Genomic DNA, 26,956 nt, shown 5'->3' with positions numbered 1-26,956 from the left:
GCTTCCGCCCAGGACACGGGATGGAGACGGCTTTGGTCGCTCTGACTGACGGCCTCCGGAGGCATCTGGATCGGGTCGTGGCGCCGGTACTGTTCTTGTTAGATCTATTGGCTGCGTTTGACACAGTCGACCACCAGTTACTAGTCTACCGCCTCGCCGACGTGGGGATTCAGGGGCTTGCCCTACAATGGCTTACTTCCTTTCTCCAAGGTTGGGGACAAAGGGTGGCATTAGGGGAACAGCAGTCCAGGAGACACCCGCTTGAGTGCGGTGTGCCCCAAGGGGCTGTGCTGTTCCCGATATTATTTAACATCTATATGCACCCCCTTGCCCAGATTGCCCGGAGGTATGGGCTGGAGTGTCATCAGTACGCTGATGACACCCAGCTCTATCTGATGTTGGGTGGCCAGTCAGACTCCAGACCAGAAGACCTGGACTGGGCATTGCAGGCTGTGCTGGTTGGCTTAGATTGAGTCGGCTGAAGCTGAATCCAGCGAAGACAGAGGTCCTGTGCCTGAGTCAGGGCGGTTCGGGGGTGGGGATCCCACTTCCAACCTTCGGGGGGGGGCTCCATTGGTGCCAGCACCAGAGGTTCAGAGTCTGGGTGTGCTCCTGGATCCCTCCCTTACCATGGAGGCCCAGGTAGCGGCCACTGCTAAGTCGGCCTTTTACCTTCTTAGGCTGATTAGGCAGTTGGTTCCCTTCCTTGACTCAGTGATCTTCAGTTAAGGTGAGGCAGATGACTAGAGCAGTGCTGAACAATCATGGAGGAGGTTGGTACTCACCCCATGGGTACCTGGGCACTAATCCATTTCCTGAATTAGTTTTCACTGTATTACTGCCCTCTTCTACTTCTGAGTCTCTTCTTTAAAGTCTCTTCCTTTCTTTTCTCAACACTTTCTTTTTTGCTATCTAAACATTCTACCTCTGATATAAGCCACAAATGGTAGTTAACTAAAATGAGTGATTAAATCAGTATAATAAAAGTTCTCCCTGCAATTTTGTATCACGAAGGGCAAAAATGAATGAATGAATAAACAGGATAAAATCACAGCCTGTAGAATAATGGCTGTGAGTTCAATAATCAGTGCATTTTCAAAGTTTTCTTACAATGAGCGTGGCATCTGATGACCATAGTCTTCGTCAGTGCCTCTGCAATGGTAAGAATAGACTCTCTTTCCATTCCTAACAGTGTTCCAATCAGGGCGCATGTCATTTCTATTCCTCCTCCAAAGCCAACAGATTCTTATTATAATTTTATCAGCAGGAGACTCTGCTGTGACTGAATCTGGTGCAAAGTGGGTGAAAGCAGCATAATTCTGATGTAGCGGCTCTGTTCCCTTCCCTGTTTTGGTGGAAGTTAATGAGTCAAGGTGTAGAGCCGTGGAAAATCAGGTTCAAAATGATCATACCATGAATGAAGAAATTGAGCGTGGGTGGAAATAGTCCAAGCAGAAATCTCTGAACAACTTTTAATGCAAGACGTTGGGGAAGGGGGAAGGCACTGAGTACACATTATGCATGGCTTTGACTTTTTATTTTTATTTATTTATTATCAAATTTATACCCCGCCCTCCCCACAAAGCAGGCTCAGGGCAGCTTCCATAAAAGCATAAATACATTAAAATTACACAATATTTAACGACACAATTAAAAACAATATAAATACAAAGTGCTGGTGGCAGTTAAAATTAACCTAGATGGTATATTGTCAGAGTAAATTTCCACTGCCCAGATGTTCCACGATGTTTCTCCTCATAATCAGTTGGATGTTAAAACCACAGACCAGAGCTCTGCAGTAACGGCCTGCAATAGTTATAAATGCCTAAATAAATAAAGCCCATGGCTTGGCACATTTCCAGGATACATCAAGAGCAACCATGATACTCATGGGAGGGCTAGTGGTGACTTTACCACATGGCAGCCTCATAAACTGCATATGCATGAACAGGACACCTGTGTCAAATAGTGTGGTCATGGGAATTATATGAAAGATGGTTCATCACCTGAAGTCAAACCCTTAGTGCCTCTCAGTACTGTCTACTTGGATTGGCAAGGGCTTTTGAAGTTTTCATTATTATGATATTTTCCAATTCCATATTGGAGATTATAACATCCAACGCCCTCTCCCAGGCTGTTGGGGCGACCGAGTCGTGGTGTCACTGCCTGTATAGGTTTATAGTTGTACTGGATTTAAAATATTTTTACTTATGATGTGACCAATCAGTTCTCACTATACTGTATCTGACCAGGTCATTATAAACGTTAGTCTCTTTGGGGTTTTGGTATATAACTTATGGATGTATGGAGGACAACTGCCCAGCATAATTCTTTCACCAGTAAATCAGGCACCAGTATTTGTAAAAGTCAAACAGTAAGCTTCTTTATTTCTCAGAAAGCCCAACAGGGGGATGGGATATATTTACATAGGATATTTTGTTTCCTTGTAGAATATACTTTTTTACTTTGCCTTCACATAGACTGTAGGCTTATCACTCTCAGTTTTACACAGATGTTCTTCAGTTCACTAAACACACTTATGATCTCACTCTCCAGTAACTGTTTTGTGGCTAACCTTTGGACCCTTTGAGTCTAACTGGGCACCTTTCCAGCTTTCCAGACTCCTCTAGACCCTTAGCCCTTTCTATAGCCACCTCTACAAGTTCCTTTGGAGCAATGTATCTGGTGTTTGTGACCACTAAGGTCTTATACTGTTTACTCTCTGTTCACTCTCCTCTTTCCTTTAGAGGGTACCAGTGCAGAGTTTTATTCAGCCACAGTTTTCTACTCAAACTGATATAAGACTGTTTCTACAGAGCCATAGAGGTTTTGTTCCACCTCAGACTATCCAGTTAGCTGACCGCTCTCGGCTAACTTCTCTTCCAACTCCTTTTCCCAACTGTCAGCTTCCAACTGTCAGTTGTCCACAGCTATCTGTCACTCACTGAGAATTCTGAGCCAAAAGGCCCCCCTCCCTTCTCAGTCATGTGACTCAGCAGCTTCTTTATTTACCTGCTGCTGTCCACTAACCTTTAATTCCGTCACAGAGATCTTGAAAACAGAGAACCAGGGACTGAAGCAGAAACATGTGCTTGCAAATTGTGTGCTTGACCACTGGCTTACAGTCACAGGGAAAGCATGAACTAAAAGATTGGAATAAGAAGTGCTTCATTTGCCACAATAAGGGTTGCATAGCCCTTTGCTCTACCATGAAGTCCCCTGCCTAGGAAGCCCTTCCTCCTAACCGTAAGTAAGTGAACTGATTGAAGCTCTTCCATAACAAGAGGGAGGGGATTATTTTTTTGTCTTACAAAATTTATACCTAACCTTTCTGCTCTTATAACAGCCACCAAGGCAGCTAACAAACCAAAACATACACAATAAAACAACATCTTAAAAACCATTAAAACTAGTCCCAAATACATAATTAAAACAATTAAAACCAGTACTAAATACATGCAAAACATAAAAGCAACAATTAAAACACTGGGCAGAAAGGAAGGATCACTGTGGGAATGGCAAATGAAACAACAACAACAAAAGTCTTTATCAGGTGGTGGAAGACAGCAACAGCAGGGGACAGACAAAAATCCCTGGGGAAAGAGTTCTGGAGCTTTGGTGCCACTAATAAGACAGCCTCTCCCAGGGTACCATCACATGATATCAGAAAATGGGGTCACCCAAACCAGGGCCTCCGAAGATGCCCATACTGGTCAGGCATCAGGGAGTAGGCAGTGCTTCAGGTATTTTGGTCCCGGACCATGCAAGACTTTAAAAATCAACTCCACCACCTCAAATTGTGCCCAGAAACAAATTGGGAGCCAGTGTAGATGGGCCAAGACTGGAATCATATAGTCCCTATGACCCACTCCAGTCAACATCCTGGCTAGAGAATTCTGCACCAATTAGGGTTGCCAGGGCCTCTTCTCTCGCCAGCAGGGGGGTGGGAGGGAGCTCTCCAGGAAGGTGGGGCAGGGTAATGTCACAGCACACAATGTCCCTGGTATGAGGACATCGCACGAAAATGACATCATCATGCCAGGGATGCCATGCGGTGACACTTTGGTTTTTTTTGCAAAACTCTATGGTTACCATAGAGTTTTGCCCAAAGTACCTGAGCATCACCATGCAGGTCCCCAGCATGATGATGTTACTTCTGTGTGACATCATCACTCTGGAGATGTCACAACAGGTGGTGGCTGTTGGGGTGGGGCTTTCCCCACAGGCCAGTGGCAAGCAGGAGCCCACCAAATTGGGGGATCCTCCACTCCCACCTGGGGGCTGGCAATCCTAGAACCAATTGAAGTTTCCAAGCCCTTGTCAAGGGCAGCCCCACATAGATCACATTGTAGTAATCAATGTTCTGTACTTTCTCAAAAATGGTCTGTTTTATTATTATTTCACATATCTCAAGGCCAATAATTGAAAACCGGTTCCAGAGCTAAAACCTGGTTCAGATTAAGGCCCGGAAACAAATAAAGACTGAAATGCAGAAAGAATGGGGAGTGCAGACAAAATAATGAAATGGGGGGGGGGGGGAAATGATGAATGGTTCTTCCCCCTGCCCACCCACCACACACATACAGAAAAATGGAGTAATGGAAGGAGACCAAAACTGCAGTAGTTTTATCCTTTGTGATTCTTTTTTTCCCCCTCCCAACAAAACAATTACATGTGTATGCCCAGCCAGGAACAAGACAGAGATCTCACCGTGAATTTCTTGTAAAGTTCATAAGTGAGGAGGGGATTGGGTAGCTCCCGGAAGTATAATTTGCAGAGTGACCCCACACAGTGAATGTCCTGAAGGTAAACTTCCCTTGTCAGGTCAGGGCACTGGTCGGAGGCAAACTCTTGCCTGAAATAACAGAGATGGAGGCATAATGATGTTAATGAAGAGGAGCTGGAAACAATTTGTGTCTGATTCCTGTCTCAGTAAAAAACAGAGAGAAAGAGAAAGAATGTTCACTGATTGGGTAGCATCTAGGTAGAATGTGCTTTCTCAGTGATGGGGAACCTGTTCAGCACCAAGGATCACCATGGAAACCTATACCTCGAGGGCTTCAATGATTATGCATATTCTTATATCACATAATTTACATATTTTAAATTCCATTTGCATGAGGATTACACATTGTAAGCCACAGTTGAGATAGTTTTGTAATATTCCTCAGGCAGGTTTATAGTCAGCCATGATGCCTTTATTCCACATCTAGCATTTCACAGGAGTGTGTACCTTCTCATCCACCTGCATAGAATGTTTGAAAGAATTTACAGGCAAGGAGGTCCCACCCACAAGATCCATCCTCCCACTTCCCATTTTTAGATTAAATTTCATTTAACACAGCTAGAAAACAATATCATTAAACTCATCTTACATATTTCTAATTGTTAAGAAGATAATATTGAAAACACAGAACAAACTCCATTCATGACGAAAATGACCAATCCAAGGGTATGAGCATATTGGTTCATAATATAAATGAATACAGGAGACCATGTCTCTATCACCTGTTTATGTTTCCTATTCGATCTCAATTCATACCAGAAAATTAACTCAAATACTTTCTTTGGCTATTCTTGTTTATTTGGACTGGATTGTAATCTGCAGGGCCTACCAAAATAAATCCAGTACAGACTCCAAAATTATATCTGCAATGACGTTTAAAAGGAAATTCTTGGTATTGAAAGATAGTGGAATTCTCAGCATTTCTTCAATAGTTCTTTTAACTAAATACCCCCTCTCTCCCTGCCCCTGCATGGCTGCTCTACTTCAGATCCATGTGAGAGAAACTGGCTTTCCTTTGATGGCAATGCCAATATGCCTTGCCTCCTGAGTTACAGAGCAGAGATATATTTCAAGATGCAAAATACCACTGAGTTGCCATTTTCAGAGTCTAATGATCCATCCAGTCCTTTATTTAAGCTGACAAATGAAACTTATGGGACCCAAGTTGTGTATCAATGTTTGTATGTCTTAGTTTATACCTGGGGTCCCCAAGCGAACCCCTTTCCTGATGCCCATCAAGTGTTTTTCACAAGTGGGCAGGGCCAGGTGAAGCATTTGGAGGAGGAGGAGATTGGATTTATACCCCGCCCTTCACTACCCAAAGGTGTCTCAAAGCAGCTTACAAACTCCTTTCCCTTTCCCTTCCCCTCCCCACAACAGAACCCTGCGAGGTAGATAGGGCTGAGAGAGCTGTGACAGAAACTGCTCTTTTTCAAGAACAGCTCTTATCAGAACTACAGCTTGCCCAAGGTCATCCAGCCAGGTACAAGTGGAGGAGTGAGGAATCAATCCCGGTGCTCACACTTAACCACTACACCAAACTGGCTTCTGATTGGCTACTGGAGATTTGATTGGCTGTGCAGATTTTAACAATTTTACATTGGCTGCATCTGCCACCACATTGTAAGGATATTCACTGCGTTCTTGAAGATAAGTTGGGTCAGTCATTTTGTGGCTGGCTCCACATCCTGTGGCAGCCATTTTTTGGCAGTCATTTTGTGACTTCACCACCATGCCGTGTCAGAATTACAAAGGTGCCCACAGACTCTAAAAGGTTGGGAGGGGAACCACCAGTTTATAATAAGCATTCTTTGTAGAGAAGGTAGCATGAGCCTGAAGCTTGCTGCTGTAGCCTGCTGCACATAGAACATACAAACCATGGGAAAACCTTGAACTAGATCTTCAGAAATAGTGAACTGTTTGATGAACGTGGGACTGGAAGTGAAGAATGTGTGCTTTCTTATAATCCATGTTTGACCATGATCCAGAGTCTCGAGAGCACACAGGGGGATTCTTAAGGTTTATATGGAAACTATAATGTAGGTTAAGTAGCCTGCATTAAAAAAATTAAAAACTACAATCAGTTTGTTTGATAAAACCCACAAACAATGAGCTTCAAGGTTTCTCTCAAGTATGTCCTCAGATTTTCTATTCATTGCCCCATGGCCACTGCTTTACAACAACAAACCAGGTTCAACCCATGCATTCAAGACTGTTCTCCCGCAATCAATGCTAGCTGTCTCTTGTATGTGGGCTCTTATCTCCCTCACCTCAGCTTCTGAATGTTGGAGGTCACTCCAGAAAGCCTGTAGATTCCGTCCACAATGCCGTGAGTCTCTATGAACTCTGCGCAGCTCTTCAGAACTGGGGGAACTATGACAAGGAGAGAGAGACAGAAATAAGAAGAACTGGCACAGAGGGGAGAGATCTTTTCCAGATGACTTTAAACTGGGTCACCTTTTAGGCAGCAAGTCATAATGGACCTACAGTTGACAACCAAAAAATAAAAAGTAAAGTTTCATGCGCTGATCAAATTAATTTAACTTGCAGAGTGAAATCCTCATCAGTGGGACAATCAACATAGAACATCGGTACCCTCCTGCCCAGGCAAAATGAAAAGGAAATGTAAATTTATATGAATACATAAAGCTGCTTTATACTGAGCTAGACCATTCATCCACCCAGATTGGGATGATCTAATTTGAATGGAAGCATGTCCTTCAGTGTTTTAGGCAAAGAAAGGTCTTTGCCAACACCTACTACCTGAGCTATTTTAACAGGAGACTGAAGCTAGGACCTTTGGTATTCCACATGTGTTGTGTCCCTGTACAATATCTCTTCTACTGTATATTCAGAGGCTTTATACTTCTGATTACCAAATTTAGCAACAAACACAGAGAAAGATTTGTTTATGCATATTTTATTTACTTCATCGATATCCCCATCTCCATTTTATCCCCACAACAATCCTGTAAAATAATAGTCTAAGAGTGTGTGACAGACCCCAAGTTGCCCTGCAAGCTTCGAGGGCAGAGTGGGGAGTGGAACCTGGGTTTCCCAGATATTGGTCTGACCACTACACCAAGCTGGTTGTACATCAGGCTATAATCATCATGCTCCACTTACTAATATTCCAGAGGAATACAGCTGGCCTTTCCTGGAAACAGAATGCTCCAATAGATGAAACCCAGCCTGACTCCACAAAGCAATTCTTGTAGTCAAAGGAGATATTTAGCCTTTCAGATAAAACTGTTAGGGATTATTCTGAATTTCTCATCTGTGCTGTTTTGCTCTGAAAAGTACCATTTCGATTTTGCTCCCTCCTTGTGTGGACTGAACCCCTGATTCTTTATTTTCATGCCATTCTCTATTTCCTATGTATCACTAAATCAGCGTTATACATACATATGACATAATCTGCATATTTAAATATTGCATATGTTATATATAAAAGCTATACAACATACATACATACTACCAATTAATATACAAACCTGAAAGGGGGGGGGGAGACGAGGACCAAACCAGTGACAAAATATAAACATTTTAAATACAGTAGGAACATTCACTCATCCCTAGAAACCACTATAAGCATTTTTCCTAGCAAAAGAAATACTGCAAATAATTGAAATTGACAACAATCAGTTCAAATTCGTGCCAATTAACCTTTTAAATCTGGGGCTTCTACAATACTGATGGTATTTGACGGAAACATGCCTCTACGTTGTCTTCTGAATGTATTCTTGGTGGCTCTGACTGGCCAGAAAGGCGGGATAAATGTTTTGTAAAGTAAATAAATGTGTTCATATGTTGCCTTGAAAGGATAAACTTGTACCTAGCACATGGATACACTATCGTTTATGCTTCACTGAAGGACTATAAAGAACTTTCTTTTAAGCATGACAATCACATCAGTAATTACACCTGTCCTACTCATTGTCAGCTAAGAGTATAACCATGCAGATAAAAGCTTATGTTAACAAAGATGTTAGTGTTTATTTTGCAGGTAGTCCCTGCAATCTTAATGTGCTTGAAATGAAACACATTATTTCTGAAAGGTAAAAGTGAAAATTGCTACAGGTTCTGTAGCGTATTGACTATTCAGAGTTAAACAGGGTCCAACAATGCAGGAAGCAGCATTATATCCAGAACTTGTAAGCATTACATAAGCGGATGTCAACTGTAGGTGAACTGCTTTTATAACATGTTTCTGGCCCACCTGGCCATGATCTTACTCTTGTTCTCAAATGATCTGTAAAGCCACTGTAAAAGGATGTAATTCGTATCTACTTTTATCTCCTTACAGTACTGAGAAGTGTTCACTGTAATATTCAACTGAATGCATTCTTTGTCAAAAGTAACATATGTCAAGAACACCATCAGACACGATAAAAGAACTTCCAATAAACAAAAAGAAAAGACCTGCTTTCACCCACCACAGGAGAGAGAAGGACAAGTTGGGTTAGATGGCCTATATAAAAAGGGGGAGTAACACTCACCAGAAGCTCCAGCGGTCTCAGTATCCATGTGCCTGAGATCTCTGGAACAGTTTAGGTTTGATAACATTGTCAACCTGGTAAAAATATCAGAGGCCTTCTTTACATGCACACTGAGTAGGGTTGCCAGCCAGGTCCCCTCCAGTGGGGATGGGGGAAGGGTTTTCAGATCCAAGATTTGGGGATGCAGCCTTGAGAGGACAAGGACAAGGACCTCAAGGGTACGATATCATAGTGTCCATTCTCCAAAGCATCCATTTTCTAGTAGGGAACTGATCTCTGCAGCGTGGAAATGATCTGTACTTCTGGGGGATCCCCAGGTCCCACCTGGAGGCGGGCAGTGAGGCTTAGTGCAACCTAGGGACATCCACCTGTAAGGTGAATTTTTTTTTTTTACTTTTACAGTTCTGCAGGGCCTGTAAAACAGAGCTCTTCCAAGCAGGCTTTCAGTTAGGGTGCCGCCTTTAACATCATGGCCCTGGCCCAAACACCAACATCATCACCAATCTGACAACCAACAGCCTGGCAGGAGCCTGGACTAAGGGGTAGGCAACCATCCAGATGCTGAGAGAACGCCGCCATCTTTTATTACATCTGTATTCTGAGTAGTGTGGTTTTATACTGTGATTTTAACTTAATTTTGTTCTTACTATATTTTGGAGTTTTAATGTATACATTTATAGGTATGTTCTGTAAACCGCCCTGTTGTTGTTCAGTCGCACAGTCGAGTCCGACTGTTTGTGACCGCATGGACCAGCTCCCGCCAGGCCCTCCTGTCTTCCGCTGTCCTCTGAAGTTGGCTCAATTTCATGTTCGTTGCATCGATGACACTGTCTAACCATCTCATCCTTTGCCGTCCCCGTCTTCTTTGACCTTCAATCTTTCCCAGCATCAGGGTCTTCTCCAGTGAGTGCTCCCTTCTCATTTGGTGGCCAAAGTATTTGAGCTTCAGTTTCATTATCTGGCCTTCCAGGGAACAGTCAGGGTTGATTTCTTTGAGCATTGACTGATTTGATCTTCTTGCAGTCCAAGGGACTCTCAAGAGTCTTCTCCAGCACCATAGTTCAAAAGAATCTATTCTTCGGCGCTTGGCCTTCCTTATAGTCCAACTCTCGCAGCCATACATGACTACTGGGAATACCATTGCTTTGACCATGCGGACTTTTGTTGGCAGGGTGATGTCTCTACTTTTTATCATGCTGTTTAGGTTTGCCATTGCTTTCCTCCCAAGGAGCAGGCGTCTTTTAATTTCATGGCTGCTGTCACAGTCTGCGGTGATCTGGGATCCCAGGAATGTGAAATCTGTCACTACTTCCACGACTTCCCCTTCTATTTGCCAAGAAGTGATGGGGCCGGATGCCATGATCTTAGTTTTTTTGATGTTGAGCTTCAAGCCCACTTTTGTGCTCTCCTCTTTTACCCTGAGCAAGAGGCTCTTTAGGTCCTCTTCACTTTCAGCCATTAGAGTGGTATCATCTGCATATCTGAGGTTGTTGATCTTTTCCCCAGCAATCTTAATTCCCGCTTGTGATTCATCCAGGCCAGCATTTCGCATGATGTACTCTGCATATATATTAAATAAGCAAGGTGACAGTATACATCCTTGTCGTACTCCTTTTCCTATGCTGAACCAATCAGTTGTTCCGTATCCGGTTCTAACTGTCGCTTCTTGGCCCTTATACAGGTTTCTCAAGAGACATGTGAGGTGGTCTGGTACTCCCATCTCTTTAAGGACCTGCCATAGTTTGTTGTGATCCACACAGTCAAAGGCTTTAGCATAGTCAATGAAGCAGAAGTAGATATTTTTCTGGTACTCTCTTGCTTTCTCCATAATCCAGCGAATGTTGGCAATATGATCTCTCGTTCCTCTACCTCTTCGAAACCCAGCTTGTACTTCTGGTAGTTCTCTATCCACGTACTGTTGAAGCCTAGCTTGTAGGATCTTGAGCATGACCTTGCTAGCGTGTGATATGAGTGCAATTGTGCGATAGTTTGAACATTCCTTGGCATTGCCCTTCTTTGGGATTGGAATGTATACTGATCTTTTCCAATCCTGTGGCCACTGTTGCGTTTTCCAAATTTGCTGGCAAATGGAGTGCAGAACTTTAACAGCATCATCTTCTAAGACTTTGAATAGCTCAGCTGGAATACCATCACCTCCACTAGCTTTGTTGTTAGCAATGCTTTCTAAGGCCCATTTAACTTCACATTCCAGGATGTCTGGCTCAAGGTCAGTGATTATACCGTCGTGTTTGTCAAGGACATTGAGGTCTTTCTTGTATAGTTCTTCTGTGTATTCTTGCCATCTTTTCCTAATCTCTTCTGCTTCTGTTAGGTCCCTACCGTTTTTGTCCTTTATCATGGCCAGCTTTGCATGGAACGCTCCCTTGATTTCTCCAATTTTCTTGAAGAGATCTCTAGTCCTTCCCATTCTATTGTTTTCTTCTATTACTTTGCACTGTTCATTCAGGAAGGCCTCCTTATCTCTCCTTGCTGTTCTCTGGAAATCTGCGTTCAGTTGGGTAAATCTTTCCTTTTCGCCTTTGCCTTTCGCTTTCCTTCTTTCCTCTGCTATTTGTAAAGCCTCATCAGAAAGCCATTTTGCTTTCTTGCATTTCTTTTTCTTTGGTATGGTGGTGATTGCTGCCTCCTGTACGATGTCACGAACCTCTGTCCATAGTTCTTCAGGCACTCTATCTATCAAATCCAGACCCTTGAATCTATTCTTCACCTCTACTGTATATTCATCAGGGATGCGATCTAGGTCAAACCTGAATGGCCTCGTGGTTTTCCCAATTTTCTTCAGTTTAAGTCTGAATTTTGCAATGAGTAGCTCATGATCTGAACCACAGTCAGCTCCAGGTCTTGTTTTTACTGACTGGATAGAGCTTCTCCATCTTTGACTGCAAATTATATAGTCAATCTGATTTCGGTGTTGCCCATCTGGTGATGTCCATGTGTAGAGTCGCCTCTTAGGTTGTTGGAAAAGGGTGTTCGCTATGACCAGTGTGTTCTCTTGACAAAACTCTGTTAACCTTTGCCCTGCTTCATTTTGCTTTCCAAGGCCAAACTTGTCTGTTATTCCGGTTACCTTTTGACTTCCTACTTTAGCATTCCAGTCCCCTATGATGATGAGGACATCATTTTTTGGTGTTAGTTCTAGGAGGTGTTGTAGGTCTTCATAGAACCGGTCCACTTCAGCCTCTTCTGCATCAGTGGTTGGGGCATAGACTTGGATTACTGTGATGTTGAATGGTTTGCCTTGGAATCGGACCGAAATCATTCTGTCATTTTTGAGACTGTATCCCAGTACTGACCCTTGCACTCTCTTGTTGACTATAAAGGCCACACCATTTTTTCTACGAGATTCCTGGCCACAGTAGTAGATATAATGGTCTTCTGAGTTAAATTCGCCCATTCCTGTCCACTTAAGTTCACTGATTCCTAAGATATCGATGTTCAGTCTTGCCATCTCATTTTTGACCACGTCAAGCTTACCTTGATTCATAGATCTGACATTCCAGGTTCCTATGTAGTATTGTTCTTTGCAGCATCGGACTTTCCTTTCACCATTAGGCACATCCACAACTGAGCTTCCTTTTGGCTTTGGCCCAGCTGCTTCACTCTTTCTGGGGTTACTTGTACTTGCCCTCTGCTCTTCCTCAGTAGCATATTGGACACCTTCCGACCTGAGGGGCTCATCTTCCAGCGTCATATCTTTTAGCCTTTTGGTACTTTCCATGGGGTTTTCTTGGCAAAAGTACTGGAGTGGGTTGCCATTTCCTTCTCCAGGGGATCACTCTTGGTCTGAGTTCTCTGCTGTGGCATGTCCATCTTGGGTGGCCCTTCACAGCATAGCCCACAGCTTCCCTTCCTTCAAAAAAATTCAAGGTGATGTGCATGGTTCCTCAGATCTTGTTAGGCCTCAGTACGCATGCACTGAGGCTATTTCTGAATCTCAGCAAAGTTCTACAATCTTTAGTAGTTTTGGGTTGGCTATATTTGCTTTGTTCCAGGATCGCCAACATCCTGTTCTCCATGCCCCTCTGGTAAAGCTACACTTTCGATGTGGCTGTCCCCTCCAGCCTTATTGGGGACACCTCTGCCATTCTGTTTCTTGAGGCAAATATTCTTATGAATTATTTGCACTATCCCTCATCCAACATTCTCCCCTCCCCCTATTTACCTCTGTTTTGACTTGTAATACCTGTTTGACATTCCAGTCACACATTTCCCATCTCACTGTAGTCAACAGCTTCCTCAAACTTTACGCACACTATTTCCTGCTGTCCTAGTCCTTGAACTTTACTAAACAGAAAACAGCCTATTTTGTCAGACCCCACCGTGGTTTTGTGACGTAAAAAAAAAAAAGAGTTCACCAGGGACTCGTTTCACTTGTGACCAAAAATTACAGTCTGACCTCACATCCCTAGAGATAAAAGGGCTATGCATCAGTTTCCTGCAGAGTGAAGCTTCTCAAAGCAGTGGTTGTATGAATTTAAAGCACAGAACTGTTCTCCTCTGGCACAACTGAAATCCAGTAGTTTGCTCTCTCGTTTGGTAACACTAGCAAGAGATGGGGTTAAAACATTAGTAAGTAACTAGATGATAGGTACTGAGATAATTTCCTTCTGCTTTACTGATTTGCCTGCAGCAGTCCTATGCAGAAACAAACCACAACCAAATTACTGGTTATAATTTTTCATGGAAGAAACTGAGCCTCAGAGCCATGTTGAAATTTCGCAAAGGTCCTTCTTCTGTAACTAAATGTACAGAAACCCTCAGCTCAAAACCCTTCAATTTTGAATCAAAACTTTTCATTTCTTCAAGTTTGTGTGGGAATGTGGGGGGAGAGAAGAAAGGGGAAGAAAAGAAAGTATTTGTTGTGTGAGGGGGAAAGGAGGGATGGAGCTGGGTGTCTCAACCTTGTTGTGTCCATAATTGAAACCATACTGGAGGCTTGAAAGTTGGAAGAGGCAGCTAGTGTCACACAGTTCCCTGCACATTCTGCCAGGCAGCCAGAATGTCCTCGGTTTACAACTACAATAGAAACCAGATGCAAGAAGAAAGAGAGAGTGTGGACCCCAGGCGTCAGGGAAACTGAGCTGTAATGAAAACACACCAAGAATACAGCTTGTTGTTTTTTTTCCTTTTTGGACAAACATGAAACCAAAGGGAGATCAAGTGGTTCAGAACCATTCTTAAAGCAAGCATTGTGTGAAATATGCATCTTTATTGTGCACTGTTCTCATCTCCCCTTTCTGCTCTCATCAATCTTCTTCTGAAGCTATCACATACCAGAAGTCTTTATTTGATTACGTTTTCATTCTGACCTTCCTCCAAGGAGTTCAGGCAAGTGAATGTACTTATTCCGTCCCTCTCCTTTCATCACCACAATAGCCATGCAGGGTATATTAAGTCGCAAGAATGTGACTGGTTTCAGTAGGCTTGATAGCTGAATGCAAATTTGAATATGGTTCTCCCTAGTCCTAGTCTGACACTCTAACCACTGCACCACACTGGCTGTGTCTCCTCCTTTGGGATGGATATGCCACAACTGCTATGAAGACCTTGGGTTGTAAGTTTCCCCTTGCAGAGTACCCTCCTGAATCATGCTAATCAGGATTTCTTTCGTATTCTCCCCTCAGTCAGAAACATACTACACACCAACACAACCTATTTTAAATTGCCAGCTTGTGGATAACTGGCACCGTTTGAAGGGTTTTTATTTTGCATTGAATGCGCAGCTCAATGTTGATATACTGGAAATAAGCAACATGTTAAGCATAAGATTGGTGTAATTGAAATGCATTTTTTAAAATCTTTACTGTTATTACAAGATAGCCTGGAAAATGTTACTTCCAATAGTGAGGCTCAACAACATATTAAATGCTAAGCCACTTACCTTAGAATCCTAAACAGAGTAACATCCTTCTAAATCCACTGAAGTCAACTCTGCTTAGGATGACATTGTAAATGAGGTCCTTGATATTTCTCCCCCTTGTGAAAGTGTCTATCTTCAGTTTAAAAAATACGTTTCTAGTCCTCTTGGCCACCATCTGTGATTCATTTCATACACAATGAATAATGCACTTTCAATCCACTTTCAATGTACTTTGCAACTGGGTTTTACTGTGTGAAATGGCAAAACCCACTTGCAAAGAATCACGAAGTGCAGCAAAAGTGAACTGAAAGGGCATTATTCATTGTGCGCGTTTAGGAATTTAATTTTTTTATATATATATTGTGTCTATGTGGTTTAGAGTAGAAATTTAGTTTATCCATTATAAAGTAGACCTTTTTCAAGTTTAGTACGACTATCTCTCATTGATACACTGTCCTGCATCAGCAAGCCCATGGACCTCCTTCTTGTAGCTAGCTCAATTCAAATTCCAAATCTAAACACATACAATGGTATAAGAACACAAAGAATTAGCCTTTATGGCCTAGATACAGTGATCATCTTGGGATAACAACCTTCTATTAAGAGTTGGAAATACAAGGAATCAATGTTATTTTCACTTTTTCTTATAGAATTCACCATAGTGATATACAGCAATTTTATTCCATATATTGGAATATAGTTACACACACTACACTTGATCTTAGCCAAAAGGCCGAGAAGCGATACTGGAATATACAGTTCCCATATTATAGCAAAGCACTTTAAAAAAAACCCCAAAACACATGCATTTGTCACAAACAATACATGCTGCATCAGCTAGAGATGGAAATGGATCTTTTAGATATCCACTCAGGCTCTCTTAAATGCTTAACCAGGAATTGACAAAGTAATTCACATTTAATCTCTATATCTTTTAATTCAATGGAACGATATACCTGTGTGTGCATGTGCAAGAGACAGAGAGGGAGAAAGAGGCTGGCATTAATTCAGTTCAGACTTCAAACATTCTCAAATCCCTTTGACATCAAATGAGGATTAAGCACTGCTAACTATGTACCAGGTTTGCAGTCGCTGTTTATAATTCAAAGGGCTCCTTTAGGTACCACAAAGTAAACTTCACACTCTCTTCAGCTTGAACAAAAAGGAATACTGTAGCACTTTTAAGATTAAGAGATTTATTACAGTGTAATTTTTGTGTGGACAGCCCCCCCCCCCCAAATCAGTGGCTAACAACAGATCTGGTTATATTGAAAGGAACAAGAATCTCACACAGCTACCCTTCTTATCTTAAGCAAGGCAAGATTAGAGAAGGAGACTTGGGAGCTCTGCACAACCTGACATTTAAACTTCCCTGACTGCCCTGATATGACACTGACAGGACAGAAGAACTTAACCTGTGCGGCACAGCAAGCGGCCCAATGTCTTGTTTGGGTACCTGGTGTTTGAGCAACGTTAGCATACCAATGCAACATCCGTGGCTGAAATCCCAACTGAAATGATATAAGGGCCTGGAGATCACCCAGAATTATAACTGATCTCCAGACTACAGAAATCAGTTCCCCTGGGGAAAATGTCTGCTTTGGAGAGTGGACTCCATGACATTATAACCCACTGAGGTCCCTTCCCCCGCCAGACATCACCTGCCCCAGTAGGGTTGCCAGGTCTCACCATTCCTGTGGCAGGGGGCACCCGGCTCCTCTTCGGGACTTTTCACACAGAGAGAGCAAGTGCAGCACGATGACATCACTGGTAGTGATGTCATCACACTAGGGCTGTTGTGTGACGATGCTCTAGCTTCAGGACAAAAAATCTATGGCAACCATAGAATTCCCCCCCCCCCCGAATATTAGAGCGTCAGCACACGACAGACGCAGCATCATGATCACACTACCAATTATGTCATCACATCAGAGGCATCCCCACAGGACACTGCTGTATGGGGGTGGGGCTTCCCCACCAGCCAGCCGGCTAGCAGCAGACTGGGGGCTTTGAAATCGGGGGATCCCCTGCCCCAAACAGGGAGATGGCAACCCTACTCCCCAGGCTCCACCTCCAAAGCTCTAGTAATTTCCCAGCCCTGAGCTGGCAACCCTAAAATGAGGTACTGTATGTCTTACACAAATAAATTCTTCTGCCCACCAGCATCACATTGAAAATTGTCCTTGGGACCATTTTATTCAAGATTTCATGCACAGTAGTGATATAGATGTATCACACTGAGTCAAAACTGGTTCTTCCATCCCTGACTTGGTAGCAGCTCTTAACTTCACACAATGGTCTTTCTCAATTCTGCTATCTTTAACTGAGGATTCCCCCCCACACACACACACAAATCCTCCATAAAGAGTATTGCTGTGATAGAGTTGGTAACTTCAGCTCTCTTCCTCCCCTTGCAGAGGGAAGCACCTTGCTTAGAAGGGTCAGTATTGTCTACACAGATTGGCAGTGGCTCTCCAGGGTCTCAGACAGAGGTCTTTCACATCACCTCCCACCTGATCCTTTCAGCCACAGAAACTGAAGATTAAAACTGGGACCTTCACAGATGCTCTACCACTGAGCCACAGCCTCTCCCAATGGGGTCCAAAGCAGGTTAGATCATAGTGCTCCCCTCCATTTTATGTGATCTTGATGTATTTAGAGTAACCTTTTCCTTCCAACTCCCCTCAGGGGAAAAAAAAAATCAATGTCTGTTGTTGCAGTACACCAGAGGAGCACAGAATAACATAATGGCATATTTTAAAAACACAGACAAAAAGGTAAAATGCACAAAACTGCACAGGGTGTTGATGTTGATTTTTATTTTATTTACTTCATGTTTAGCCTGCTGTTCTCACTGATGGATTACAAAACGGGGGAGGGGGGGGAACCAGACAGCATAAGATATCAAATAAGCTATGTAGTAGGACTAAGGCAACATTGAGACACTGTCATTTATGGCACCACAAACAACAGCCAATATTACCCTGCCCTAACATGTAAACACATTTTATGGCAATAGATTTGCTAGCTAGGAGAAGAACAACTTTTACCTAAGTTAAAAAGAGGCACGCCCAGAAATGCAGCATCCTTAACCACAGGTGCGTAACTTTAAAAGTCTGGATGTTGAATAACAAACAAGTAACAATTACACTTTTTTCCACTCCAGACAGGGTTTGACATTCAGCTAATTTTGAATACCTAATTTTGAAATATATCAAAGGATCTCATGGACAGACCTCTTCAGAGTTACCCTCTGGGGGCATAGCATCTCTGTGAACAGTCTTTTGCCCCACAAATCCACGTATAGACAAAGGCCTTCAAGCCTTGACAACTATTAATGTAAAATGCAGTTCTAAAAGCAAAAATAACAAATGGGCCAGCCCTGCTGTGTGAATGTTGACTCTAGCAGTGACGGCTGAGCTAGAAGTCCCAGACACCTGTGTTTGAACAGTGAGATAACTAAACGACATCAAATAGGTCTTAAAATCATGAATCTCCCTTCTCCCATGCCCCTTTCCACTTTGGCTGCCCTGCATTCCGCTTGAAAAGTGAATAGACATGCTGGCACTGTTGTGATGCTGCCTGTGCAGTGGCTGTTGCAGCTGTAACCCTCACAATTTCCTGCGTTGTCCTACTGGAACCCCTGCTACCATGGCTTTCTTCTGGGGGAATACAGTGGAACCAAGTTCCAGATCCTCTTTGTGGACACAAAATTCTCAAAAAATGGTTAGAAGCTCATGATATCGTTTCAAAGAATCCCATGTGTGTCTCCATTTCCCTCTTGAGAGTTCTGGCACCTCTTTTTCCAGAAAAAAAAGCCCTGCCTGCTACAACATCAGGAGGTTGATACTGCAACATCTACAGAGACAATTTTGAGCCCTTCAGCCCACTGATTAGAACAATTATCACACCCAGCAGACATACTTTAAAGTCTAATCCAACCTGTTTACAAATTCAAGCTCAGGAATCAGGAATCTAAAGATAATGAAATCGAAATATGTTTCTAAAAATAATGACTAGCGGTCATCTCTTTGGGAATGTCTGCTGGGACTTCTGGTGCCTGCTCTGCCCGCTTATAAACAATTGCCTGAGGCAGTAGTGGGAAGGGAAGGAAGACAGTAAGTCAGCAGATAAAGTAAATGACAGGCACTTTATCCAATGAGAAGAGTTAACAGATATTCCCCCAAAGCAGATTGCAGTGATACACACACTGTGTACAATATCCCATTATTCATTACACTGTCTAGTCACTTAGAGAAGAGTTTGAAATTTTGAAAGAAGAGCTCATGGAAGATATCTTAGCTCCCTTCCCTTCATTTCTCCTATTCCTGACGCCCGTGAAAAATCATTCCTGAAGGTCAGAAATAGTGTGAGATACAATGGGGAGAATCTTCCAGAGTCCACATGAGAGTGATGTGTTTGTATCCTGCCGATTCCCCCTTCCCACTGTAGTCCCACTGTGCCACATCCCATCCTGCTCCTAGGGACACCCAAGCCTAGAGCACTGGATTTTTTGGGTATATAGGAGGCTGGAGAAAGAAATGGGAGGTGACTAGGATTCACTCTGAGAACTCTGTTCGTAGAACTTTGAATCTATCTCTTTAAGTTAACAATGGCCCCGGTCACACGAGAGGTTTTGGACCGGGAGAGGGACGGATCGGGGGCACAGCAAACGGGCACGATCCCACAGCAACATCTGGGAAGCGTGGCGTGCCCGTTCCCGATCTGGTCCTTCCACCCAAAACCCCGCATCAAAAATAAACCACCTACCTAGGTGGTTCTTCGGGAAAGGGCGCATCAAGGCCGACCGTGGGATCGCCGGCACATCCTTCCGCCGGCGCATCCTCGGCTCCTGGCCGAACTGCGCATGCTCAGACATGCGCAGTTCGGCAGCCTCCCCCTCCCGACTGTCGCTTCCTCCCCGGCATCTGATCATGCCGGGAAGCAATGGCGCCGCGGCTCAGGGGATCCGTGGGATCCCACCGCGGCGTCTCTATTTTGGTGCGGCTTTTAAAAGCCGCACTTTGCCTGGTTTTTTTCCTGCCGTGTGGCAGGGACCAATGAAGACCATTTCATATCACATATAAAGCCCTTCATGGCCTTGGACCCTCGTATCTGTAGGGTCACCTCCTCGCCCCCCATGCTCCATCACAACCCCTTCACTCATCTGAGCAGTGCCTTCTGCAGGTGCCACCCTGCAAAATGGGTAAGATCAACAATTGCCCGTACATTCTCTGTTGTGGCCCCTGCCTTATGGCACAGCCTCCCTGAAGAGGTCAGGAAGGCTCCTCCTCTCCTGGCCTTCTGCAAATGATGCAAAACAGAATTATTCCTGAGGGCATTCGTACACAGGTAATAATGTAAAGGTAAAGGTTTCCCTTGCTCGAAAGCCAGTCAAATCCGAGTCTAGGGAGTGGTGCTCATCTCCGTTTCCAAGCCGAAGAGCCAGTGCTGTCCAAAGACTTCTTTGTGGTTATGTGGCCGGCATGACTAAATGCCGAGGCACACAGAACGCTGTTACCTTCCCACCAAAGTGGTACCTATTTATCTACTTGCAATTTCTTGCTTTCAAACTGCTAGGTTGGCAGGAGCTGGGGCCAGAGACAGGAGCTCACTCCGTCACGCGGTACTAGGGTCTCAAGCAGCTGAACTACAGACCTTCCAGTGTGCAACCTCTGAGCCACTGCAGCCCCTGTAATAGGGCTATATTATAACGGAACGGTTCAGTAAGATGTTTTAAAGAGAAGGGGATTGTGGACTACACCACTGTGTGTTGTATGTGCTATCTATTGTCATATTTATTATCCTCCTACTATGTAACATGTCATGTTAATACTTATGCTTTGTTTCAGCTTTGTCTTAGACTTCTGCTTGGTTTCAGGTTTCTACAGTCCTAATCCTATTACACTGCTTATGGAATGTCCCAGCCTGTTGACTGTATTGATTTACAATGTATAATCCGCCCTGAGTCTCTGTGAGAAAGGTGGAATACAAATAATGTAAGTAAAATAACAAATATTTCCTTGCCCATATGATTACATTTCTCTCATTGAAACTCTATGCTATAGGCTCCAATTCTGCAGCTATTAGCAAATGTTCATTGCTACATTGAATTATACAATGTGGGAGACCATGTGATTTGTTGTAGTGTATATGTGTCACTAGTTAAATAGCATTTGAGATTTCCCCTTCCATTCCCTTCTCAGTTGAAAGAGAGTGGCTGGCATACAGTAAAACAACTCCAAACAGTTTATACAACCCATGTGTGACAAATGAACTATACTGATGCACTGAGCCACCAAAGACAGTGCACTGTTCACCTGGGCTGTCAACTTACCTGCTATGGCCAGTGATCTTCTGCCACCACCTTTGAGCCCCTGCCATTGTTCAAATCAGCAGGGGGAGGGGGAGACATCATCAACATGTCAATATCTCTTCTGGTTAAACCTGGAAGTGATATCACCAAGGCGATACCCATCTACAGACATTGGTGAAATCCTAGAGAGTCAGTGACATCATGTCTGGGTTTTAGCGGGAAGTGATAATGACAATTACGTCTTTTTCCCCCCTGCCCTAATCCTCAAAAGTCTCCCAGAGATTCCAGGCATGTTCCTGGCCACTCTACTGTTAACACTGAACTCAAAAGAGAAACAAAAAGCCCGCTAATGTATAGATCTGTGTAAAAAAATTAGAGCAACAAATACTGTGAAACACAACCTGTTTAACCTTTTTTTCCCCATTAAACAGTTCAATCAGCACCAGGACCGTAGCCCGCGTGGGGCCCACGGGGCCCGGGGCCCCACTGGTTTTGCAGCCCCCCGCCCCTCTGCTCCCCCTCCCCCCGCCCATCGCCGCCGCCACCTCCGGCATCCCGCAGGCTGCTGGGGCGTCCGGCTACTCCGGGAGCGGCTCAGCGGCGGTGGCGGCTCCTCCTCGGGACTCATGGCGAGGCGAGGATTGCCGGCCAATCAGAGCCCTTTCCGGTCTGAAAGCAGGGCGCGGCTCCAACTCACGGGCTCCTGGAATTGGCCTGCGACAGGGAGCGTCTGGTAAGGTTAGGTAAAGCCATGGCAAATCATTGGGGGGGGGCGGGGGGGATGTAGATTAACAGTGCAATTCTAACCAGAGTTCCCCCGTTGCAAGCTCACTGAAGTCAATGGATTTAGAAAGGGAGAACTGTGCAGGATTGTAGTGCCGGGCAGCCGCTCCTCCTCCCGGAGCTCAGTCCCGCCCCACGCTTGGCGAGCCCCACCTGCCGCGCTGGGAGAGGGAAGGCGCCGCGCCATAGCCGAATGTCCAGCCTGCGGTGTGCTCTGCTGGGACTCGGCCTGCTGGTTTCCTCCACCTCCTCCCCCTTGGGCTGGAGGCTTGCAAAAGCCGCTCAGGCAGGCTACTGAACCGCCAGGTGCCTACCGCCTCTTCCTTCGCCTGTAGGCCGTTGGCAACCGGGCGCCGCTGCCATGCAGACGGCAGCGGCTGCGCAGGGGATCAAGTACTTCGGGTAGGACAGCGAGACGTGGTGGAAAGCGGCGGGGAGCGGCGGGAGAGAGAATGGTCGGGAATGCGAGCTTCCTGGGCAGCGGTGGAGGCGTGGGATATGTGCAACTGTTGGAAAGTGAAGAGGTGTCGGGGCTCACGCCTCTGCCAACTCTCATGCTTCAGGAGGAGACTGGTGGAAAGGGGAGGCCGGAGGCCCGGGGGAAGAAGTCTGAGTAGCAAATTGCTTCATTGCTTTTGGCAAAGAGGTTCTGGGGCTCAGAGCTTCCTGGAACGTGGGAGGCAAAAAGAGGGATATGTGATGGTTGGAAAGAGGTGCTGGAGCCCACCGAAGCTACTGTAGGAAGCCCAAGAGGCGGCCGTGTGTCAATGGGACGCCGCAATGGTCAGGGCGGCGCGGGTGCTCTCCCAAGGAGGTGGGGAAGAGGGGCCCACATGGCAATGGTAGCGATGGCTGCGGCCGCAAGAGGGGGCGGCGAGAGTCTCTCGCAATGTGAGCGCGTGCTCTCCGGCCTCTGCTTGCCAGCAGGCCCTCAAGAGAAAGACTGTACTGGCTTCTTTAGTAAGACCTGCTACCATCTGGGAGGCCGTAGATTGCTGGATATTTCAGGGGTACTTCTTGAACTAGGAAGACATGCTGTTGGTGGAAATGTGCTGCTTCCTTATAGTGGCTTGGACCCTCGTATCTGTAGGGACTGGAGGAACTAATTCTGGAGGAACTAATTCTACAAGGGCTCCTAGCCATGGCTTTTTCTGAACACTGGGCCAGGGTTAAACCTAATTCAGTTTCCATTAAGGTCACCAGATGACCTTCACTTCAACTGCTGAGGGAGGAGTTTTTAAAAAGAAATCCATCTTTGTAAACAGGTCCAAAACAATATTTGCTATAAAATTATTAATTTTATTTATTTATTTATTTTTATTTATTTATTTTTGATATTTTTACCCCGCCCTCCCCGCGAACGGGATATCCAATACATTTCAAGCTCAAATTAGCTCTTCATCAGATGATCCACAGATCAAGAACAGTTAAATAGAGATAAAATCCAAATTTCACAAGTAAATAGTAAAATCACAACCCATTTTTTAAAAATAATCTGTTGGCAATGTCCAAGAGCCTTTTGAAATTAGAATATTTTAGTATTCTCTTTTTTTAAAAAAATCTGCCCTCAAAGGGTAGAATTTTATTTGTTTTTTTCATACCAGACAAACCAAACATACATACATATAACACAAACGGGGGTATCAAATGCTTGTGTTTCCAATAATTGCCTCTTAGATATTCTCTGTCTAATACAATATCATGTAACATTTATGCAATAATGCAGAAGATAGTGGGATTTACAATTCCATTTATGCCCGAAGTAATGCTTCTGAGTATACTTCCTACAGACTTTGAAAAAAGCAGCAGATATTTAATTATCTACTTTACTACAGCGGCAAGAATGCTGTATGCCAAATACTGGAAGGCACAAGATGTACCAAAAAAGCAGGAATATATATATAAACTGATGGAAACAGCGGAAAGTGATAAACTGACTTTGTTGATAAGAGGATCCACAAACTATACATTCCAGAACACATGGAGACGCTTCTATAATTGGCATAATAGTGCAAATGAGTGTAACCTAAAAATGTAATCCCCAGAGCAAAGTAGGGGTTAGAACATTGAGATAGCAGGTACAGATGTTGGTTTTAAGATACAAATGTTACATGATATTGTATTAGAATGTTTTAGTATTCTCATACAAATAATTAACACCAATGACCAAACTAGGTGGGGAAGAGACATCCATATGTATGTACTCCTGTCTACCTGTTCATGTGGAAAATGAGGGGCGGGGTCTATTTTATTTTATTTTGTGCCAAACGAACATGTGGGCAAAGGAAGTGAATCCTGGGCTCTGCTTCTATCCATTGTCCAAAGCAATTTTCAGCCCAGATTATTTCCAGTGTCAGAGCCATGCTGGGAGAAAATACTTCAAATATCACAGTATGCAGTGATGTCAGGTAAGGGAGGGATGGGGTTTAGATCCTCTCACCTATATCCTATATTTGTATTTTTAAAAAAGATATTCCACACTTCACATGTGAACAGCAGATGCAAGAATAAATGGATACAAATGGATTCCTCTATCATTACCTCAGGCCTCAATGGTTCACTGCGATTATACGGAAATCAACTGTATTAACATCCACTGTAGCAGAAGCATCTCCATGATATGTGTATTATTGCAATTCTTACTTAATGACCATTGATCAAAGAATACATTATATGCTGCAAATCAAGCCTATCTAGAAAAGGATTTGCAGAGTCTTTGCAATACGCTCAGGAAGTCACACCCCTATAGCAGCGTCAGCACAGTCCACTGAAACAAAGCCTCTCCTAACAATATATGAGGGCAGTTTGTATGGCAAGGACTACGTTTTATAGGTATCGCTTTGTAAACTATTAAAGGTCTGTTAGGGTTACTCTAAAGGGTACTCCTTCCCCTCCCCATCAGAATTCTATACTGAATGGCAGATATTTACAGAATGTACCCCCATCTTAATTTCTCCCCAGATGTTGGGGGGCTGCCACCTGGCTCTGTCAGCAAAGCAATATTCCTGCATTAGCAATCCACCATTCTTTTGGCCTTTCATTTCTGGACTTGGTTGAATCCACAGTGCATGAACGTGTCATAATGCCCTTGTCAGCTTTTGTGTCTCCCCCTCCCCTTACCTGGCTACTGATGCGTATGAGTGCATATGTCCATTGATTCAAGCACTGCATAAAAAGGGATCTTGAAGTGCTTGCATATTCATAGCACAACTCCTTTTGGTGTAGTAGCTTTAATCAATGCACATAAACATCCATCCACTTTGGTAACCTCTGAAGGAGAGGGAGTGAGGAAAAAACGGAGACCATACATGCACCCACACCAAAAGTACCAACACCAAAACATGCATCAATACTGAAAATTACTGTTAGAAGTTCTCCAAGTTACAGCCAAAAAAACAAAAACAAAAACCCAACCCAGGGCAGAGTGGGAGATGCAGAACCAACCCACGTTAACAGCACCAGTAAGGGATAGTGGCCATCTACTCATCACTACACATAACAGCTGCCATATCTCTCCCTTATTATAAAAGAGTTTTGGGTGCCAGAATTCTAAAATTGGCCCCTTTAGTGTTAGGCCGAAAAAACTGCCACTCGGAAGACACTGGCTGGGTTCATTGGCTGCTTTGTGCAGTCCCGGCCAGCTTTCCAAGGTCATTTACATATGGAAGCTGATTGGACTACACTCCACTCCACACCTCAAACTCACCCCCCCCAAGGCAGTTGGAATTTTCAGTTGGGAGAGGAGAATGATGTCAGCTGCTCCCTAGGCAGAGGCTGTGTGTGTGTGTGTGGGGGGGGGTTGTAAAGACAGACAGGCAGATAAACGTTGACTGATGGTTGCCAACTCCAGGTTCGAACTACAGGACATAGGGTTGCCAACTCCAGGTTGGAAACTTCCAGGATATTTTAGGGATGAAGCCTGCTGAGGGTGGGATCTGAGGAGGAGGAAGAAGAGGGGGACCTCAGACAGATACAATGCCATGCTGCCCACACTCCAGACAAGCTGTTGCCAGTCTCCAGGTGACAGCTGGAGAGATCTTAAAGCTTTGGTGCTACTTCAAAGTTCCCCAGGAGCCCAAAAGAGTAGTGTTTTGGAAAATCTTGAGGAATTGTTTGGTGCATTTACGATGGGGCTCCTGGGGAACTATTGTTGCCAATCTTGGCCCAGCAGCCATCAAACCATTCTCTTCAACCCCCTGCTGTGCAGCTGACTTTCCCCTAGGGTTGCCAATCTCCAGGTGGGACCTGGAGATCTCCCACTGCTACAATTGATCTCCAGATGACAGAGATCAGTTCCCCTAGAGAAAATGACTGCTTTAGGAGGGTAGACCCTATGACATTATACCTGCTGAGTCCTTCCGCCCCCCCCCCGCCCAATGCTGCCCTCTACAGAATCCACCCCCCAAACCTCCAGGTATTTCCCTCCTTAGAGCTGGCAACCCTACATTCCCCTCAGTGCCTGTTGGGAGTGGGTGGTGGGGGAGGGGAAGGGAGCAGGCGACCGGTCCTGGAGTGGGGGGGTGGAAACGGACCCGGCAGCCGGAGGCTTGCACCTCCAGTCGCCGGCCCTGGAGTGAGTGGGGTTGAGTGGGGGGAAACGGACCCTGCGGCCGGATGTCGGCCCTGGAGTGGGTGGGGGTGGGAGGGAAAACGGGCCCTGCGGCCGGAGGCCTCTGCCTCGCCGGCCCTGG

The 26,956-nt window shown here is 44.5% G+C and overlaps 1 protein-coding gene across 1 annotated transcript in view; it reads right to left on the bottom strand.

The window, feature by feature from the left end:
* ARHGAP31 (Rho GTPase activating protein 31) overlaps positions 1-26,956 on the bottom strand; it is a 131,172-nt gene that overhangs the window by 32,214 nt on the left and 72,002 nt on the right. Inside the window, exons 2-3 of the mRNA XM_015406123.1 lie at positions 7,057-7,159; positions 4,711-4,855 (exon numbers count right to left, since the gene is read on the bottom strand). Coding sequence (XP_015261609.1) covers positions 4,711-4,855; positions 7,057-7,159 — 248 coding nt within the window. The remainder of the gene's footprint in view (positions 1-4,710; positions 4,856-7,056; positions 7,160-26,956) is intronic.

Source organism: Gekko japonicus, unplaced genomic scaffold, assembly GCF_001447785.1.
Source record: "Gekko japonicus isolate JY-2015 unplaced genomic scaffold, Gekko_japonicus_V1.1 scaffold919, whole genome shotgun sequence".
NCBI lineage: Eukaryota > Metazoa > Chordata > Lepidosauria > Squamata > Gekkonidae > Gekko > Gekko japonicus.
The sequence above is the reverse complement of the archived record's forward strand: the minus strand, read 5'-3'. Positions and strand labels throughout refer to the sequence as shown.